Raw genomic sequence first — 18175 nt, 5'->3', positions numbered from 1 at the left:
TTGGGTAAAGTTTTATTTTAGGTCTCAACATTTGGGCGGAATGCTAATTTAGTTCCTAACATTTTAAATATCTTATTTCAATCTCAATTTTTAAACGTCCTATTTCAATTCCAAAAAATTTTTAAGCAGATTCAATGTTATCCCACCATTAAATTTGATATAATCAATTCGAATATTGAAAAGTCAATGACATTCGATTTTAGTATGCAAAGTAAAATTGATCCACCAACGATCACTAATATAAAAGTTTTTTCTTTGATTTTGAAGCGATGATGATTGATTGTTAAGATTTGGAATTGTGTATAAAGAAAATTAAGGAAAAAAAAGTGTTACAATAAGATTTTGAATTTTTTTTTCTAAGATATAAAAGAAGATATGACTTAACTAGTAACGTTATTAACGTCTATGTCACTCATTCCATTAACTATTTGTGTCAAATTTAAGAGTAGGACAACATTAAACTTGTTTAAAATTTTTTAAGACAAAAACAGGACATTTAAAACGTTAGGAATTAAATTAGGATTTAGTCCAAATATTAAAGACTAAAATAGTACTTTACCTTTTTTTTTTCAAATTGACTCTCAGAATTTTATAGATACAACTGTAAATCAAGTTGGTTCTTTTGTAAGTTAAATAATGATATATCATATTAAATGCACATTGCATGATAGAAAGACAAATTAATGCCCATGTTACAAAATGATCAATTGACAAGTTTATAATTATTATTGGTCGACCAATAATTTTGTAACACAATATTAACCTACCATGCTATTATGTCACATGCTAGTTAATGTGATATATCATTATCTAATTCACAGAAGGATAAATTTGACTTACAATTATATTTTTTAGAAACTACTATGATTAACAAGATCTTTCGAAAACTAATAAAAATAATTTAATTTTAATACACTGTCAGTGTAAAACCATTTTACACGTACATTCAATCACATAACATCATATTAGCAAAGATAACTATCTTTTATTTTGACCACGTGAATAGTCATCTGAAAGAAAGATTTTGATTACACAACTCTTAAAATTTAAAGTATCTTTCATGAACAAATTTGAATAGTAAAATTTATATCCTACTCTACATGCAAGTTGCAACTAAAAAGAGGTGTGCTCAAAATTAGGAAAAGCCTATGATGGATTAACAGATAACCAAAGGAACATTGCTGTCATCTTTACAATTATCAATAAACTTAAAGTAAAAATTACACCTGTGCCTTAAGAGCTATATGCCTCAATCAACAAAATATTGAAAACTTTGAGGCAAAAAGCACTTGCTACAACAACTAAATCATCATCAATTTCATCCAGTTAGAATTCCCAGAAAGAATTCAAACTGAGTTTCAAGTCCTTGTAATATTATCACACACAGGGTTACTACGTCCATAGTATACATACATGCTGCAATTACCATTTGGTGGATGGTGTTCAATTGATGAATTCATGGCCTTATTATGAGACTGATCAATTCTCTCTACTCTCTCAGTATGACCCTTTTCGGGGACGAACCTGGTAAGTGGCCGACTATTCGAAAATTTCCTGTAGGAGTTTTTCGGGGTGAAGTTGAAGATGGATGCCAATGGATCCATGTTATCACTGTAATCTACCGTACTGAAGGAGTCCCTAGTGCTCTCCGTCGTGAAAGATGCCTCGTCTGAGCTTGTGAAAAGGGACCAGTCACTAGACGCTGCATCCGAGAACTCGTGCCTGATGTTTTCGAAATAAGTTTGTGTTACTGGCAGGACATTTCTGCTGGTGCTTCTTCTGAGGAAGCCATTGGCAGAGTTGATTTGTCGAGGGGCAACATCTGCTCTGGTATCGACCAAAGGTTCAGGGACGACAAATTGGCTGTTGTTTCTGCTATGTCCGGACTTGGAAGGCTTCTGTGGTTCTACCGGGCAGTGTTTTGAATAGTTGGGAACCGATTGCTGCATGTTTTTCCCGGAAAGTTCAACTGGCGGGCGCGGACAAGATCTATAAAACAGTGACTATATATATAAGCTTGACCAAAGATTGGAGTTTGACAAAACGACTAGTGAAAAATAAGGATCAGACTTATTGATGAAGTATACATTGAAATTCAAAACATTTATTTTTATAACGAACTTACATTAGTTGATCATAATAAAAAAAAATCTATAATTAAATGCAGTATTAGAATGCTAAAATATTATCAAAATAATTTACTCATGACCTACTAAGTTTCACTATAATCATGGACAAAGGAAACAAAATTATAACAGTAGTATCAGCTAAATCTCTACCTCATGTAGAATAAGATATATGCACCTTCTGACATCACCTGGTTAATTAGCACTGGCTGAACCTGTTAATAGAGTAAAATCTCAGAATCTAAAAACAATATCTAAACTATATATTTTCTGTTTAGCAACACAACTTTGAAAACATGACACAAACAGAAGGCAAGAGATACTGTTCTGCATGTAAGCAATAAACATTAACTTTGCTATCAGTAAAAGTGCATAATTAATAAAGTCGTCTTTAAAGTGTGAATGTATAATTATAGTTAAGAAATTCAAAGCAAAGAGCCACAATAATGCTTTTTAATAGGTCTTACTCTTTAAAGTTTGTCTTGAATCTAATCAACAGTTTGTCATATCAAAATGAAACTCTTCAAATATGAAAAACTATTCTTCACTTCAGCACCCAACTAAAAAATATATGAAAACCCCAATTTTGACAGAGTAATTATTCTTTAATGGGTTTAGCTAACATGTGTCCTAAGGACATATGATAAGCTTACCACTAGTGGAAAGTTTTAAATGTTTTCATTTAATGAATACAAAACAATGCATTGAAAACTTAAATTTTTTATATTTTCAATGGAACTTTCTTATTTTGTAATCTTAACATGTGCCCTTAGGTCACATGATAGATAAACCCTTCTTTAATTTACCAATCATGGAAGTGCAAACCCTAAACCACAATGAATGAAGCTTTTCTATACAAAATTATCAATATTTCAACAGAGACAGCTTTCGATAGCACCATCTAGTCACAAATGTGTTAAGGTCTTAATACAAATTGTTAAGGGGAGAAAAGGTATATGCAGTAAAGTGTATGTTTCATGCAAATATTGCAAACTAAACAATATATTTACCTCGCTATCATCAATCCTGAACCAATTGCCTTGCAGATCTTTCACATACGAAATGTAATGTCCAGAGAAAGATGCATTCAGTGTGTCCAGGTGTACGACAACAGCATAAAGCATATAGAGTGGGGGAACATCACCCATCCCAGTCATGAAAGGTATCATATCGAGCATTTCAGGAAATGTTATGTACTTGTTAATTTTGCCATATCTTCCTTCCTGATGATTCAAAGCCAGAAATAATAAATTCCAATGAGTCAATATATGAAGATTGAAGCAATTTGAAAATTGAAACACAATCAAAATATCTACATGGACATGCTTACATTACAAGAACAATTTGATACCTGAAATCGCTTCAACACAATAGTTAGGATGTTCGGAGCTTCATGTACGCTCAGTTTCTTTCTAGCTCGAACATATGCAGTGCAACTGGTTCAAAATGTGTAGAGAAAGGTGAGCATCTTCAGTAATAGTAAATATCTAAATAAAAAGCTCTTTGATTTTCTCTTTTCCTCATTTTTCAACCAAAACTAAAATTAACAAACTAAATCACGAGTAACTCTGACAGATGGACAATAGCTTCAGACCTTCCACATCTGTACATATTTTCACCATCCAAATCTTCAGGGGAAGTAAATTGAGTCAGGGCATCTTCCAGTGACTCAACCCAACCCAATATCTCCAAGGTTAGGTCCATAATATTCTCATACCTTTCTGATTCATGGTTACAATTCAGACATTTAACCTGTAGACATAAAATTTCAGTATTGCATTAAACATGCAAAATTAAGGATAAAAGGCAACAAATAGTTCATTACAACGGAAAACTTGTGGTCAAAGATAAATGAAACACGTGATACACACCTTGGATTGAAGACGGCCACCAAACGTATGTTGTATGAAAGTTGTTTCTTGTAGTCTAGGATCAACCTTTTTCTCACCACCAAGTCCCTCCAAGCATATAGATTGCATTGACGCAATAAGAAGCCTATATATGACATTTTATCAAATATTAGCTAAGCATAAGTTTCAGGACACTGTAAGACTTCTTTATAAAAAGAGAAAATTACAACAATAAACTAAATATACATGAAACTAAGTTTTGAAAGTTAAAAGATAGCCACAGATGAAACCTTAGAATCCATAGAAAAATAATAAGGCTTAAATAAGTTTAGTCCTCATAAAATAGATTTTTGGTTTTGATCTCTATAAAATTTTCTTTTGGTTTTAATCCAGTAAAATTTAAAAGGTTTTGGTTTTAATTACTGACAGTAGCTTGTTTCATTAAGTGCTGATATAGTGGATTAAATACTGATGTAACACGTCTTGCCACGTCAACATTTCAGCTTGTCAGGTCACCATTTAGTCTGCTACATCAACACTTAATGGAGCAAAATAACGGCAGGGACTAAAACCAAAATCTTTTAAATTTTACCAGACCAAAACCAAAAGAAAATTTTATAGGAACCAAACACTCATTTAAACCAAATATTAAAACAAATTAGCAAGGCAAACTCAGACCTTAAAAATTCATGAGCATCTTCCTGACTTCCATCACCCATGTGGCAATTTATACTCCGCATGTGCCAAAGTATCCTACTAGGAGATAGAGGATCTCCATTTTCTCTCAAAATTATAATGTGCTGCTCCAGTTCACACATGAGACACCAATCTTTAGCACAACCTAACATTAAAGGAAAACAGACAAAGTTCAAATAAACGACTTGAGAGAATATTGAGTCTTAACATTCTTTTTTTAGTGAAAAGATGGAGAGAGAATGGAAAATACAGGCTTTTGAATGTGATCTATAAAGCAAATAGACAACAAGAGGCTTCGTAGAAGTCAAGCACTGCAAGACAGCATTCGCATAGCAACTGCAAAATAAAAAGATTAAAAAAGAAATATCAACTCCACAAAATATACTGAAATAGGTCTAAACCAAAATTTCCCCATAAAGCTGTCCTCGAAGGAAATCAAAGCTCATTTTGAAACATATATTTACTTACCGAATTTCTTTATACTTTTTTATCACAATCCCAAAATATTAAGAGTGTCATTCCAGTATTACCTGTTCCCACAATTCAACAGGCCCCTGGGGCATATGCCAAAGATTTCACTCTGAAAAATCTTTACAAATTCCTCATAAGGAAACAACATCTGAGACATAATCAATATATTAGAAAGTTAGTACAGGCATCAGTCTCTAACTAGCAGAAAAAGGGAAAAATTGCATTCGTTATATAAAACTAACCTTCATCTTCTTTATCTTCTTACAGCTTGCACCACTACCTTCAGGGGAGACCATTACAGTTGGTTTTGATGATTTCCTCAAACCCATCATTTTCATAATTCCAGTGCTTGCAGCCCCGTTGCCACCATGCAGAGGGATGGCATCTTTGTTTTCAATGGTTTCTGTATAATGAACACAGATTTTTGTTGTTACAACAGAATCAAGGTAACAAAATGGCAGTTACCTTATCGTTGAATAATAAACAAACTCGGATTATATATATCATCTACACTAATGCAATAAATAGGTAGAACTAACTTTGTTCATCTGCAACTTTTCCTTCTCTTTCTGAACAACAAAAATCTGTTGATGTCTTTGATGTTGACTTCGGTGATTTTGACTTTGGTGATTTAGAAGATTTGGTCTTAGAAATATGTGACATCTTTTTGGCCTTCACACTTCCTTTCATTATCATGTCAGAAGAGCAATCATATTGTGCTGCTTCTTCAGAATGACAATTTCCTCCTCTAACTATGTTTCCTTTGTTAGTAGCGTTGCCTTTTTCAAATTCTTCTACATCTTCATTATTGTTTACCGCACTTGACACATTTGAGTGTCCATGGTTGTTTCTTGGTACAAATGCATTTCCATATTGACTCTGATAGTTACGACCCTCGTAGACTACATTTCTTGATGCATCCTGTCCATTGACATGAACTCCGAAGCCATCAGAGCAGGACTTTCTTGAAGTTTCTTCCTCCAACGTAGAATACTCATTATTCATTAACTGCAGGAACAGTTTAAGATCATAATCAGAGAGTTTGATTTAATGAGTTTATAAAATGTATGCCAGTTCAATATCAAAGTAAAACAAGTAAACCTTCTGTCCCGAAAATGCATCCTTTGATACCACACTCGAAGAGGAAGAGCTAGCAACCTTATGATCAGTAGACTCAATTGGTGACTTGTGGATAGATCCATTATCTCTTCTCCTAGTTTCTCTGTTGGATTTATAGGAACTTCTTCTCTCCAAAGTGGAAGGTTGAGAACTATTATAAAGGGAAAAATCAGATGTAGCAGGGGCAGCAGTTCCGGTTAGAGGGGGAACCAAATGATCTAAAGGCACACTCTCCCTTGGTGTCTGCTTCAAAGTGTGTCCAAAGAACTGGGTGTTCATGCTTTCATAAAAACCATTCTCATGACTGAACTCATCGAATGAACCGCTCAGAGGAAATGAGCCTGTTTTTTGTGTTTCCAATTGTTTGCATTCTTGCTTGTGAATTTGCCTCCAGTGGATTATCTGACAATTCCCAGAGCTGCAAACCACTTCCAGCTCAAATTTTAAAAAGCAACTTAAAGTAAACCACAACATTCTCCTCAATAATTACAATGTTGAAGAAGAAAATCACTATACAGATAATAGAGTTGGTGAAATTCAGGTTGCAGAATAACCCATCAAAGGGCCACCAGTTTGAACGACACGGGGGATAAATAGACTAACGTGAATACTAGACTCTCTAGCTCCATTTCTTTTCTATTACTACATTCCATTTTATCAAAGTGACAGTTATTAGTGGGCAAACAGAGCAGTTAAGAGGCATTGAGGCAAACAGGTTACCTATCTAAAAGTTATTTGAGCCGAGTACCAATAAGGCAAGTAGGCAACAGCTATCTATCTTAAAACTATTTGAGCACATTACCGGAGACAAGCCAATTCTTCTAGCCATGTGTTTATTAACAACAATTGGCAAACCTAAGTGTATATTGCCCTTCTAAACTGATTACGCACAACACATTGCATAGTTTACATCTTACTTGGCAGTGTGTAATATCAATCTAGTTTCAAGACGTTTATCCTTACAAACAGATTCAAAGCATGCTTCAACAAACATTTAATTAGAAACGTAAACAAATGCAATTAGTTAAAAGAATTACCAATATCTAACAGCCTTGCATCTGGAGCAGCGAGTCTTGGATGGGGCCGAGCACCGGGCACATTGATGATGTTCACTCTTCTTTGATAGAGGATGAAGTTCACTCTTAGAAGCAATCTTAGAAGAAGTCACCAGAGGAATCAAATCAGGGACGGCCATTTCCTCTGCTCTCAAAGCTTCTTCGGCAGCCAACTGGGCAAGCAAGCTTATCCTATCTCTCTTCTTAGTAGTCTCGCTCCATTTTCCAAGTAAGATATAAGCCACCAAAGGAAATACAACCAGGACCAGAAACAGGAGAGGAATATCAGATTCACGCGGTTCGAGCATATCCCCACCAGCATACTCATGTCCAGTTTCCACCCAAACACTAATCAGTGTATGATCATTGATCACCTATAAGTCCAAGTAAATAGCATCTATTCAAACCATTCAAACCTTTCAAGTTTCTTTCTGCTATTAAAAATTATATTCAGAATTCTTAAGTTAATTATATTAGTTTATTCAGTTTAGAACAAATAAACAGTGAAAAAAAGTTGGAACTGTTAAGCTGAACTCCTTCTTTGAGTAATAAGCTATTCAACTACCTTGTATATAACCCCATACAATCATGGCTTGTTCATTATTTCATAGCACAGAAGTAAGTAACACATAAAAGTGTGTCAGAAAAGGAAAACCAGTGCTCTTCATGTTACAATGCAGTGCCATCATGATTTGACAGAATTCTAAATTTACTGAAAGAAGAAAATAAAAAGTATAAACAAATCTTTCATATTTGACAAATGACAAGAAATTTGACTGAAGTCTACATAGCCATGTTATGTTTTTAGCAACCAGTTTTCAACAAAACAAGGAACATAAAACTGCTCTAATTAAATACGATTTCACCAGCACACACCTCAAAAGATGTCAACAGTGGTAGACCAATCATTGCACAGAAACAAGGCAATGGCCACATAATAAAGAAAAATAAACAGCACCAAACCTCTTCCATTGTGCCCACAACTCTAATTTTATATTCAACTAACACCCATTTAAGGAAAAATACCCAAAATTTCACAATTCTGAAGAGAGAATGTGACAAAGCACTCCACCTAAAAAGATGCTTTCACCAAAAGAAACCACCGGACCACCCTCCAAAAAAATAATTAATTAACTAAAATCAATTTTTTCTTCAAATAATAGAAAATTTTCAACTCTCCAGTTCCACATAACAACCCAAAAGAAAAAAGAAAAAAAATCTTGACAAAACCCAGAAAAGATATAATAGCATGTACCAATCTCAGATTCAAAGTACAATGGAAGCTGAAGAAAGAAACAATGCAATGCAAGTAAGAAGCTTTGAAGCATTACCTTCAACAAAGGGGAAGAAATCTGAGCAAAACTCACCAACACTTCACCTCTCTATTCTTCTCTTCTTCTTAAACAGATTCGTTGATTCCCTCTCTTTCGCTTCAGAACTTGTGCAACCCCATAATACCCCTTTTCTTTAACGTTTGCGAGGGTAATGTTACGCTGTGGCCGCACTGTGAAATATTTCAATAAAGTCGGGAAACGTGGCGAAATATAAATTGTTGGATTAGATTTAGGGTTTTGGGACGTCAGATGTGGGGGTCCCGGAATTGTGCTTGTGTTAGTGGGACCCACTTAGATGATGTTCCCAATGATTCTCCAAGGGTGCCACGTGTACGGGGATGCATTAATAAGAGCATAATTGTTGGTCAGAGTGGGAATTTTGAACGGTGGGGAAGAAGAAATTATTATAATAATAAACTTTTTGATCTGAGGCATGTGATGTGAGAGAGCCATGACAGTCCTTTTGCTCCGAATATTACAATGTCAGTGGTAAGAAAATTGGAAACTGGAAAAAATAAAATAGAATACTAAATTAATTTAAATTAAAAAATAAATCACATAACTACATAAGACCAGAGAATCAATAATTTTTGCATCATTAATAAAAGCGTTCTACCGAACATTGGTCCTAAACTATAGATCGAAAGTTTTTTTTGTTTTTAATTTTTTTGTATATAAAATTATTTTTAAAATTTAACATAATTTTAAAATTGTTCTTCAGATTAAATATTATTTGTTATTTTTTTTATCACAATATCTTTTCTTTTCATCACAACATATCTTCTTCTTCATCAGAAGCAAAAATAAAAGAATTAGAAAGAAAAATAAACACAAAACTAGCAGTGATGACTGTGGAACAGTAACAAACATGCGAGGAACAACGGCAACAGCAACTCTATCTTCTTCACCACGTTGTCTCCGCCACATTTGTTCATGAACGTGCTTTTCCTTCGTAAATAGTTTTAGATTTCCTCCTCTTCTTCTCTTCTATGTTGTTGAATTTAAAATATTAGTTGCAATGAAATGATGGTGTTGTTCTTGAATTTGAATATTGTGTTATTGAATATTATGTATTGTTGTTGGTGTTCTATTAATGACTTCTTTGTGGTTTCTTTTTCCTCTATTAATGATTTCTATGTTTTTTTTAATTTAATTATTTTTTTGTTAGGGGTAATTTAGTCTAGAATTTAAAATTTAAGTCAAAAGGATAATTTTAAAATTACATTAAATTTTAAGGACGATTTTATATGAAAAAAATATTTAAGACAAAAAAAAATTTTAATCTATACTTTAAGAATCAAAATCGTATTTAACCCTTAATAAAATTTCAAATAATGATAAGTTTGTTCAGTTTTTTGTTTTTATTTGAATTAGTTTATTTACTTTAAGACATGAGGTCCCTTAATATTACTCACTTGTGTTAGTTAAATATAAAGATATTAAATAACCTTGTTTTATTTTATTTTTTATGAATAAGATTATGAATTTAAAATAAGTTTGTAATTTCATAATTCATATCATTGCATAAAATGTTTAAAATTTCTCATTTGATATTATTTTGTACTGATTTTCCATTTCAAATATATTATATCTTATTTTATTATATCAATTATTTTATGTGTATATAAAAAATTAGTTATTAATTTAATTATTCATATAATATATATATTAAAATATAAAATAAATTAAATAATACATATATTTATATACAAATATATGATAATTAATTTAATAATTATTTTTTATATACACATAAAATCTTTTATATTTTATTTATATCATTTAACTAATTACAAAACATAACCGTGTTAAAATTTGATATAGTCTCATTATAGTAACGAGGACACAAGTCAACCCACACTACATTATGCAAAATTCATCCTTCAAAAAAGAAATTTCTTTCTTTTTAAGATAGTATTAGGGTTGGAAGTGAGTCGAGCTGAGTCGAGCTAGACTAAGCTCAAGCTCGGCTCACAAAAATTGAGCTTGGCTCACGGCTTGACTCATTAATAATAGAGCATATTTCTTAAGTTCAAGCTCGGCTCACCGAAAAGCTCATGAACTTGCTCAAATAATAGAAATATAAATACATAATCTATAATTCTATATCAATAAATTATAACTTATATATTTTATAAAATATTTAAAAAGATCAATTTTATATATTGTTATCTATCATTAAATTATAAATTTTTTATTTATATCCTACATCAAAATATATGTAAAAACTAAATATAAAATTTTAAATAATTAAGATCATTAATATATATATATAATTATATAGTACTATTTCATATGTATATATATAATATTAAAAGTATAGATTATATATATATAATCGAGTCAGCTCACGAGCTAATGAGCTGAGCTTATCCGAACTCAAACTCGGCTCATTTAAATTATAAGCTCAATTCCAAGCTCAAGCTTGGCTCACTAGCTCACGAGTTTAGCTTGTCGAGCTCGAGCTAACTCATGAGCTGACTTGACTCACTTCCAGCCCTAGATAATATTCGTGTGTGTCATGTAGATATAGTTAAACAATTATACATTAATTGATAGAAGTGTGTGGTATGAAAGCAGTTTAGATTAGAGATCTAAAAGTTTTTTTTTGGTGACTGAAATAAATTAAACAAAAAAAAATAAAACAAACAAAATAAGGAACTGCCTAAATAGAGGGACAGTCCCGTTCAAGACTACTCTTAAACTCCTCCCAAGGTGAAAGTAGCTCCACATGCGAAAGTTGTAACTTCATCGCCATCTTTGCCATAGTATCTGCCACCGTGTTTGCATCTCTCATAATCAAACGAAAGTCAACCCGCCAATTCCAATGCATGATATCTCTTATTTTGAGCACCAGTAGATCAATAAACCCAAAAGCATCTTGAGTAACAAGATTAAATGCTTCCACACAATCCGTCTCACAAATAACGTCTCGTTGACCCACATCCCAAGCTAAGAGATATCCTCTCCAAATAGCAAACAATTCTCCTTGAAGAATACTATTACTCTCAATCATTCCCAAACACCCCCTTTGCCAGCTCTCATTACAATCTCTAATAACACAAGCAAAACCAACACTATCACCCGAACCAAAATAACTAGCATCACAATTAATCTTAAAAGTACCAATAGATGGGGGATTCCAAAAACCATTTAAAGTAGAGAGAAGGGACATACGTTGTAATTCAAAAATATTCCTAAGCTCCTTTTCTGAAGTTAATGCCAGACAAATCACTTTTTCCGGAGGTCAAGTTTCATGGGGATTAAAGATGTCATTATTCCTTGCTCGCCATATCCACCAAAGTCCCGAAAAGAACTTGAACGGATGCTCTCTGCTATGATACAAGAACCAGTTCTTCAAATCCAAAGGATGACAAGAAATATCCAACCTATGCCAGACAAGCTGAGCTTTTGGACAATCCCGAATACAATGTAAAACCGATTCCTGGCTAGAAAGACATCTTGGACACCTATCCGATGACGACATCCCTCTTCTAAAGCGAAAACTTGCAGTAGGAAGAGCCTCCTTAAGACACAACCAAGCCAAAAACTTATGCTTTTCCGGAACAAGCTGACGCCAAAGCCAAAGCCAATTCTCCCGTTCCTCCCAACCAAACAGCTGCTTACACAACCACAAGTAACCATTGCGTGAGTCATAGACTTTGGCAGCAGACCCACTCCAATACCAACCCACTTCCGGACCTGCTTGTTCATCTGGATTGTAAGAGAGAATATTATCTTTCAGATTTTGAGATAAAGGAGAATAAAGAGTATCCAAATGCCACCTACCAACCGACCAAATATCCTGTATCCAGAGATTCAAATCAGAAATGTGAACATAATCCATCTCATTAGATAACCGTCCTTCTCTCCTCCAGCTAGAAAACCAAAAATTCTGGTTCAAATCTCCAATACACCAAGCAAGCCCATCCTTCAACACTTTCCAAGCCTTGCAAAGACACCTCCAAATGGGAGAGTCCTTGTTCTTAGGATAACTAAAACAGTCATATAGAGATGATCGGTATTTGGCATCCAACAATTGGACCCATAGCTTGTTTGGCTGCTGGAAAAAAGTCCAAACTAGCTTCCCAAGAAGAGCAATATTTACACAATAAGGATCTCTAATCCCCAAACCTCCATATTTTTTTTGGAGTAACCAGTACCTTCCAACTAACAAGATTCAATCCTCTTCCATCAACTTGTCCTTTCCAAAGAAAATTTCTCATCATAGACTCCAATTTACTAATGATTCCTTTGGGAAAAATAGAGACCTGCATCTGGTACGTGGGAATAGCAGCAGCAACAGAATTAACCAAGCAGAGCCTACCAGCCCGATTGAGTAAACTTCCTTTCCAGCTTGCTAGCCTACTCCGAATCTTATCCAGGACACCATTGAAAGCTGAACGAGTCACCCTAGAATGGCTAAGGGTAACTCTAAGATACTTGCCCAAGTCCTGGACAAATCTGATAGAGGATACCCCAGTGAAGACCTCTTTCCTTGTTGCAGAGACATTCTTGGAGCAAAGCGCTTTAGACTTCTCGACATTAATCTTCATCCCAGATGCTTTACAAAAAGTCTCTAAAATCAACATCACATTTTGCACTTGTCTCTTTGTAGCTTTACAGAACAGAAGCAAGTCATCTGCAAACATTAAGTGGGATATTCTTGGTCCCCCTCTAGAAATAGCAACCGGCTCCCACAAGCCCAAATCAACCTGATGACTAATAAAGCATGCCAATCGCTCCATACACAACACAAAAAGATAGGGTGACATAGGGTCTCCTTGTCTAAGACCTCGGCTAGGAGTAAAGCCATTCAGACGACTCCCATTCCAAAGAATAGATAAGGAAGAAGCAGTGACACAATTCATAATCAAATTAGGTGTAGGAATAGGAAAACCAAAGCTTTTAAGGGTATGAGCTAAAAACCTCCAGTCAACTTTGTCATAAGCTTTCTCCAGATCAATCTTAAAGGCCAGTGTGCCTTTCTTTGATTTAGTCTTCTTCATAAAGTGGAGGACTTCTTGAGCAATAATGATGTTGTCAGGAGTTCCTCGTCCCGGAATAAATCCTCCTTGAAGCGGGCCAACAATCTCCGCAAGATGAGGACGAAGCCTATTAACAAGGACCTTTGTAATGATCTTGTAAACTACATTGTAGAGACTAATCGGCCTGAAATCTTTCATAGATACCGGTGATTCAACCTTTGGAATGAGAACCAGTAAAGTCTCCAACATTCTCGGATCAAGAGGAACACCGGAGAATGCTTGCTTAACCATCTTCCAAACATCAAGACCAATGATCTCCCAATATTCTTTGAAGAAGAAAGCTTGAAACCCATCAGGACCCGGAGCTTTAAAAGAGTTCATGTGAAAAACAGCTGCTTTGACTTCCTCTATAGTAACTGGTGCCGTAAGGTTATTGCAAGCTTCCTCATTCAGAGAAGGAAGAGGCACATCACCAAGGCAACCCAAATCAACATCATCCAAATGACAGAATAAGCTTTTATAGAAAGACTCTGCTTCTTGACTCAGAACCTCTGGATCAGTTTCTCACACTCCATCCTTGAGAAAAAGGCCATGAATCTTATTATGCTTCCTTCGCGCAAGAGTTTGAATATGAAAGAATCTTGTATTCCTATCCCCGAACCTTACCCACTGCTCTCTGGACTTTTGGAACCATAGGAGCTCTTCTTGCACTAGAGTATTATTATAATCATCAAGCAACTGTTGCTCTTTCTGACGCAAATAAATACTATCCACCACTTCCAAACGCTTTTGTAAATAATTAATCTGCTGCTCTAATTCACATTTCTTAACAAAAATGTTACCAAATACCTTCGAGTTAAACTCTAGCGAATTCTTCTGTACTTCCAAAAGCTTGCCATGAATTCCTCTATTACCAGACCACCATGATTGGTTCACAATGTCCCTATACCCAGGATGAGTATCCCAAGCAGCAACAAATCGGAAAGGTCGATTCCCTTTAGGCTGAGGACGACCTTTACAACGCACCAGAATAGGGCAATGATCAGACTGAAGCCTATTTCAAACTTCTGCATAAGCCTCTGGAAAGATAGATAACCAACTACTATTTATACAGACTCGATCAAGCTTTTTTGCCACGTCAACATAATTTTTCACCCTCCTGTACCAAGAAAACTGTCTCCCAATAGTCTTCAAATCAAACAAACCACTATCCCTAATGAAGTAGCAAACATGTCGGCTCTTTGATGAGAAAATTGACAGCCCTTAGATTCATGAGAAAATTTGACTTCATTAAAATCACCAAGTACAATCCAAGGTCCTTGAAAAACCATGGATTGTGCAATAAGATTATCCCAAAGGAGAACCCTTTTATTAAATTGAGGACTGCCATAAATACCACTACACCTCCAAATTAAATTATCAAAGTGAACCTCAACAGTAACACCCTGATCAAAAGCATCAATGAACTTACAACAAACACCCTTCATAGAGGATAAAAACCAAATACCTCCCTTATGCCCCTCTGCTTCTACTATACCAACAGAGTGATATCCCAACCTTTCCCAAAATAATTTTAAATGCTGAAAAGGAGAGTGAGTTTCAACCACAATAAAGAAAACAGGTCTAAATTTCCTAACAAGTTCCTTACAATGCACCCGGGCTAACTTATTAGAAGCACCCCTAATATTCCAAACAATCATATTTAAACTATCCATAAATAATAGGGACAGAATAAATAAGAACATAAACTCTAAACAGAATCACCAACCTCAATAGGTGGTTTGTCCTGCGGTACTGGCACACTCTGATCCTCAATAATTGCCACCTTTGGACCTCCTGACACTGCACCTGCCATGCTTCTATCTACTAAGGTTTCCTCCGTTGTGCCACCATTTTTATCAACTGGCAAGTTCTGCAAGGAGGAAGGCCGAGGACGCTTCCGTAGAGAAATTCCACGACGTGCAGGAGTTCTGCGCGATGGAGATGGCGCAATTTCATGTTTTTCTCGCTTCCCCATCCTAATGTCAATTGATTTGCCTCCATCACCATGCAAATTGGGTCTTGGAACCCTTCTCGAACCAAACTTGTGCTGCTTTCCATCTTGGTCCTTCAAACCTGATGACTGGCCCATTGTGAATTTTCCCTTACGCAGCACTTGTTGCCAGCCCTCTCCATCATCTATGCATGCCTCATTAACATGACCATCAGGCACGTGAGGAGCCAATGATTCCGTAACTACATCCTTCCCTTTAACAACTCCTAATTTCTCACCCAAATTACGAGGATTCTTACCCAAATCACGAGCTTCTGATTCAGCCTCTTGTTGAATCTCATGATTGTTGTGTGGCACTAATGTCGGGGCTTCATTATTTTTTTCATCACCAAAGAAAATTTCGTTTCCTTCCAAGGACTCCTTCTCCATGCACAACGATTTATCATGCCCATACCGTGCACAAGTATTACTATTTTAGACCGTGATAACAAGTTTTGCTTTTCCAAAAAAACATTACTATTTTAGTTTAGTCTTTGATTTTTCTTTTTAAAGAAAACAATACAAAGAAGCAAAAACCCAAAATCTACTATCATAGAAATATATTGGCATCTTATTGAATATTTCTGTACAGTATAATTAAGCTCAGGTCACTAGAATTTATTATTTTTTTATTATTATTTAGTTATTAATTCAATTTTTTTAATTTAACTTTTTTAGTTTAATAATCTAATAATATACTTCATCTTATACTTTTAAACATTAATAACTAATTGATAGTCAAAAATAATAAATTCTGATAATCCTCTAACATTATTCTCACTAAATTACATTGATTTTCTATGAATCAGACATCAGTGTGAAATATGAAAGGTGAATTTTAATATTATCAATTTTTTTATTTTGTAAAATTAGAGAGTTCAATTACTTCTATTCATTACATCATATTTTTAAAATTATGTCTTTCTTTTCATATTACAATATGAGGAGTGCTAGAGGGCCAGCAACTTTTGTGTTTTGTAACCATTAATTGGCCATCAATAGTGTTTTTAATGGTGTGAGATTATATCTAATGGTGGGAGATTACTCATTTTTCTTTTGATGGTTAAGTGTTGGCCACAAAACACAAAAGTTGCTGGCCCCTAAACTCTTTCTTACAGTATATCATACATGCATATACATTATGAAAATTAATTTGTATCTAACAATTTAAAAAATCCAGCAGAATTTTTTCATGCTTCGAATATCATATCTACTTGGCCTCTATGTTGAAACTTAGAAGATATTAATTGTTAACAAAAAAAAAGTAAAAGAAGAGTATGAATATGAACTATGTACAATCCTTTTGATTTGCATATTCATTCAGATTTTAAAAATAATACCTGATTTACTGGGTTATCAGATATTCATCTAACCCAATATGCATGTAAATATAATCGGATACTAGATATAGGTATTATATTCACAAATTCTATCTCATAGATCTATCACTTCCAGTCGTATATTTTTCTCCGTCACTTCCACAAGGTCTTCTGTGGGTGGTAGTTCTTCCACTGATTGTATAATGAAGTAGTATTTGGTTACACGTCTATGGCTTAGCTTGGTATGTATATCTCATCACAAGTGAAGAAGATTTCCTTTTCCCTTCTAAACTGAATTTTTGCGGGTGAGAGCTTTCTCATGATTCCAGGTTTGGGCAAGGTAGGTAATAAGGGTGGTGGATGTGTTTATGTTTGTATGGTTGGGGTTGGAATTGAAGTTCTAACAAGATATTTTGATGGACTTTATCTTTGGCTTAACAACAATACAGGGGTGTTTGGTCATTTTGGTTGTAGTGAATAAATTGTCTAAGTTCGCTCATTTTATCCTACTCCCAGCCAACTTCACAGCTCCAAAGGTGGCAAAAGTGATTGTTAAGCATATACTAAGCATTCATGATATCCCATAATCAATAGTTTCAGATTATGATAAGTTTTTTTACAAGCAAATTTTTGGAGCATTGCTGCGCCGAGTAAGGGGATCTTGCTAGCATGAAGCTCGGCAAACCACTCAGAAATGGATCAACAAATGGATGTATTGAATAGGTGCTTGGAAATGTACTTCAAATGTTGCGCTCAAGCAACCCAAGGAATTGGTACAAGTTGCTTTCTTAGGTTGCGTACAGTTATAACATCTCTACGATTCGCCCATTGGGATGACTCCATATAAAACGGTTTTTAAAAGAGACCCACCACCACTGCTAAGATACAAACCACAATGGACATATAATCTAATTGCCCAGGAATAGTTACTGTAGAGGGATGTGTTATTTACAACTCTGAAATGTAACCTATAAAGAGCTCAGACAAGAATGAAGACTAGGTAGAGTAAGAATGACAGTAAACGGCAATAGTTGGAGTTTCAAATAAGGACTTTGTGTATGTCAAGTTGCAACATATAGTCAACAATTCTTGTCCATGTGTTATTTTGGAGAATAAACTACCATTTCTACCCATAAAAGTTAAAAACGCTGATGAATCTACCCATGGAAGAAAGAAATTATCAAA

At 34.6% G+C, this 18175-nt stretch overlaps 1 protein-coding gene across 4 annotated transcripts; it reads right to left on the bottom strand.

Moving 5' to 3' along the window:
* Nucleotides 1-1135: 1135 nt before the first annotated feature.
* Nucleotides 1136-8853, bottom strand: LOC112769370 (ubiquitin carboxyl-terminal hydrolase 15). 4 transcript variants are annotated; one of them, XM_072224529.1, is made up of 15 exons: nt 8649-8778; nt 7883-8029; nt 7300-7691; nt 6302-6680; nt 5683-6151; nt 5386-5546; nt 5203-5291; nt 4923-5008; nt 4655-4817; nt 3998-4121; nt 3721-3878; nt 3478-3562; nt 3137-3349; nt 2280-2341; nt 1136-1989 (listed from the first exon to the last, which is right to left on the bottom strand). In XM_072224529.1, the coding sequence occupies exons 3-15, from the start codon at nt 7623-7625 to the stop codon at nt 1359-1361; spliced, it is 2946 nt and encodes a 981-aa protein (XP_072080630.1). In that variant the 5' UTR covers nt 7626-7691; nt 7883-8029; nt 8649-8778; the 3' UTR covers nt 1136-1358. The 4 variants fall into 4 exon arrangements, with proteins under 4 accessions (XP_072080630.1, XP_025669662.1, XP_025669661.1 ...); XM_025813877.3 differs by having other exon boundaries at nt 6245-6680; nt 8649-8771; XM_025813876.3 differs by lacking the exon at nt 7883-8029 and having other exon boundaries at nt 6245-6680; nt 8649-8853.
* Nucleotides 8854-18175: the final 9322 nt, after the last annotated feature.

The sequence above is a fragment of the Arachis hypogaea genome, chromosome 18 (genome assembly GCF_003086295.3).
Source record: "Arachis hypogaea cultivar Tifrunner chromosome 18, arahy.Tifrunner.gnm2.J5K5, whole genome shotgun sequence".
In the NCBI taxonomy this organism is placed as follows: domain Eukaryota; kingdom Viridiplantae; phylum Streptophyta; class Magnoliopsida; order Fabales; family Fabaceae; genus Arachis; species Arachis hypogaea.
Note: the sequence above shows the minus strand (reverse complement) of the source record. Positions and strands in the feature narration are given on the sequence as shown.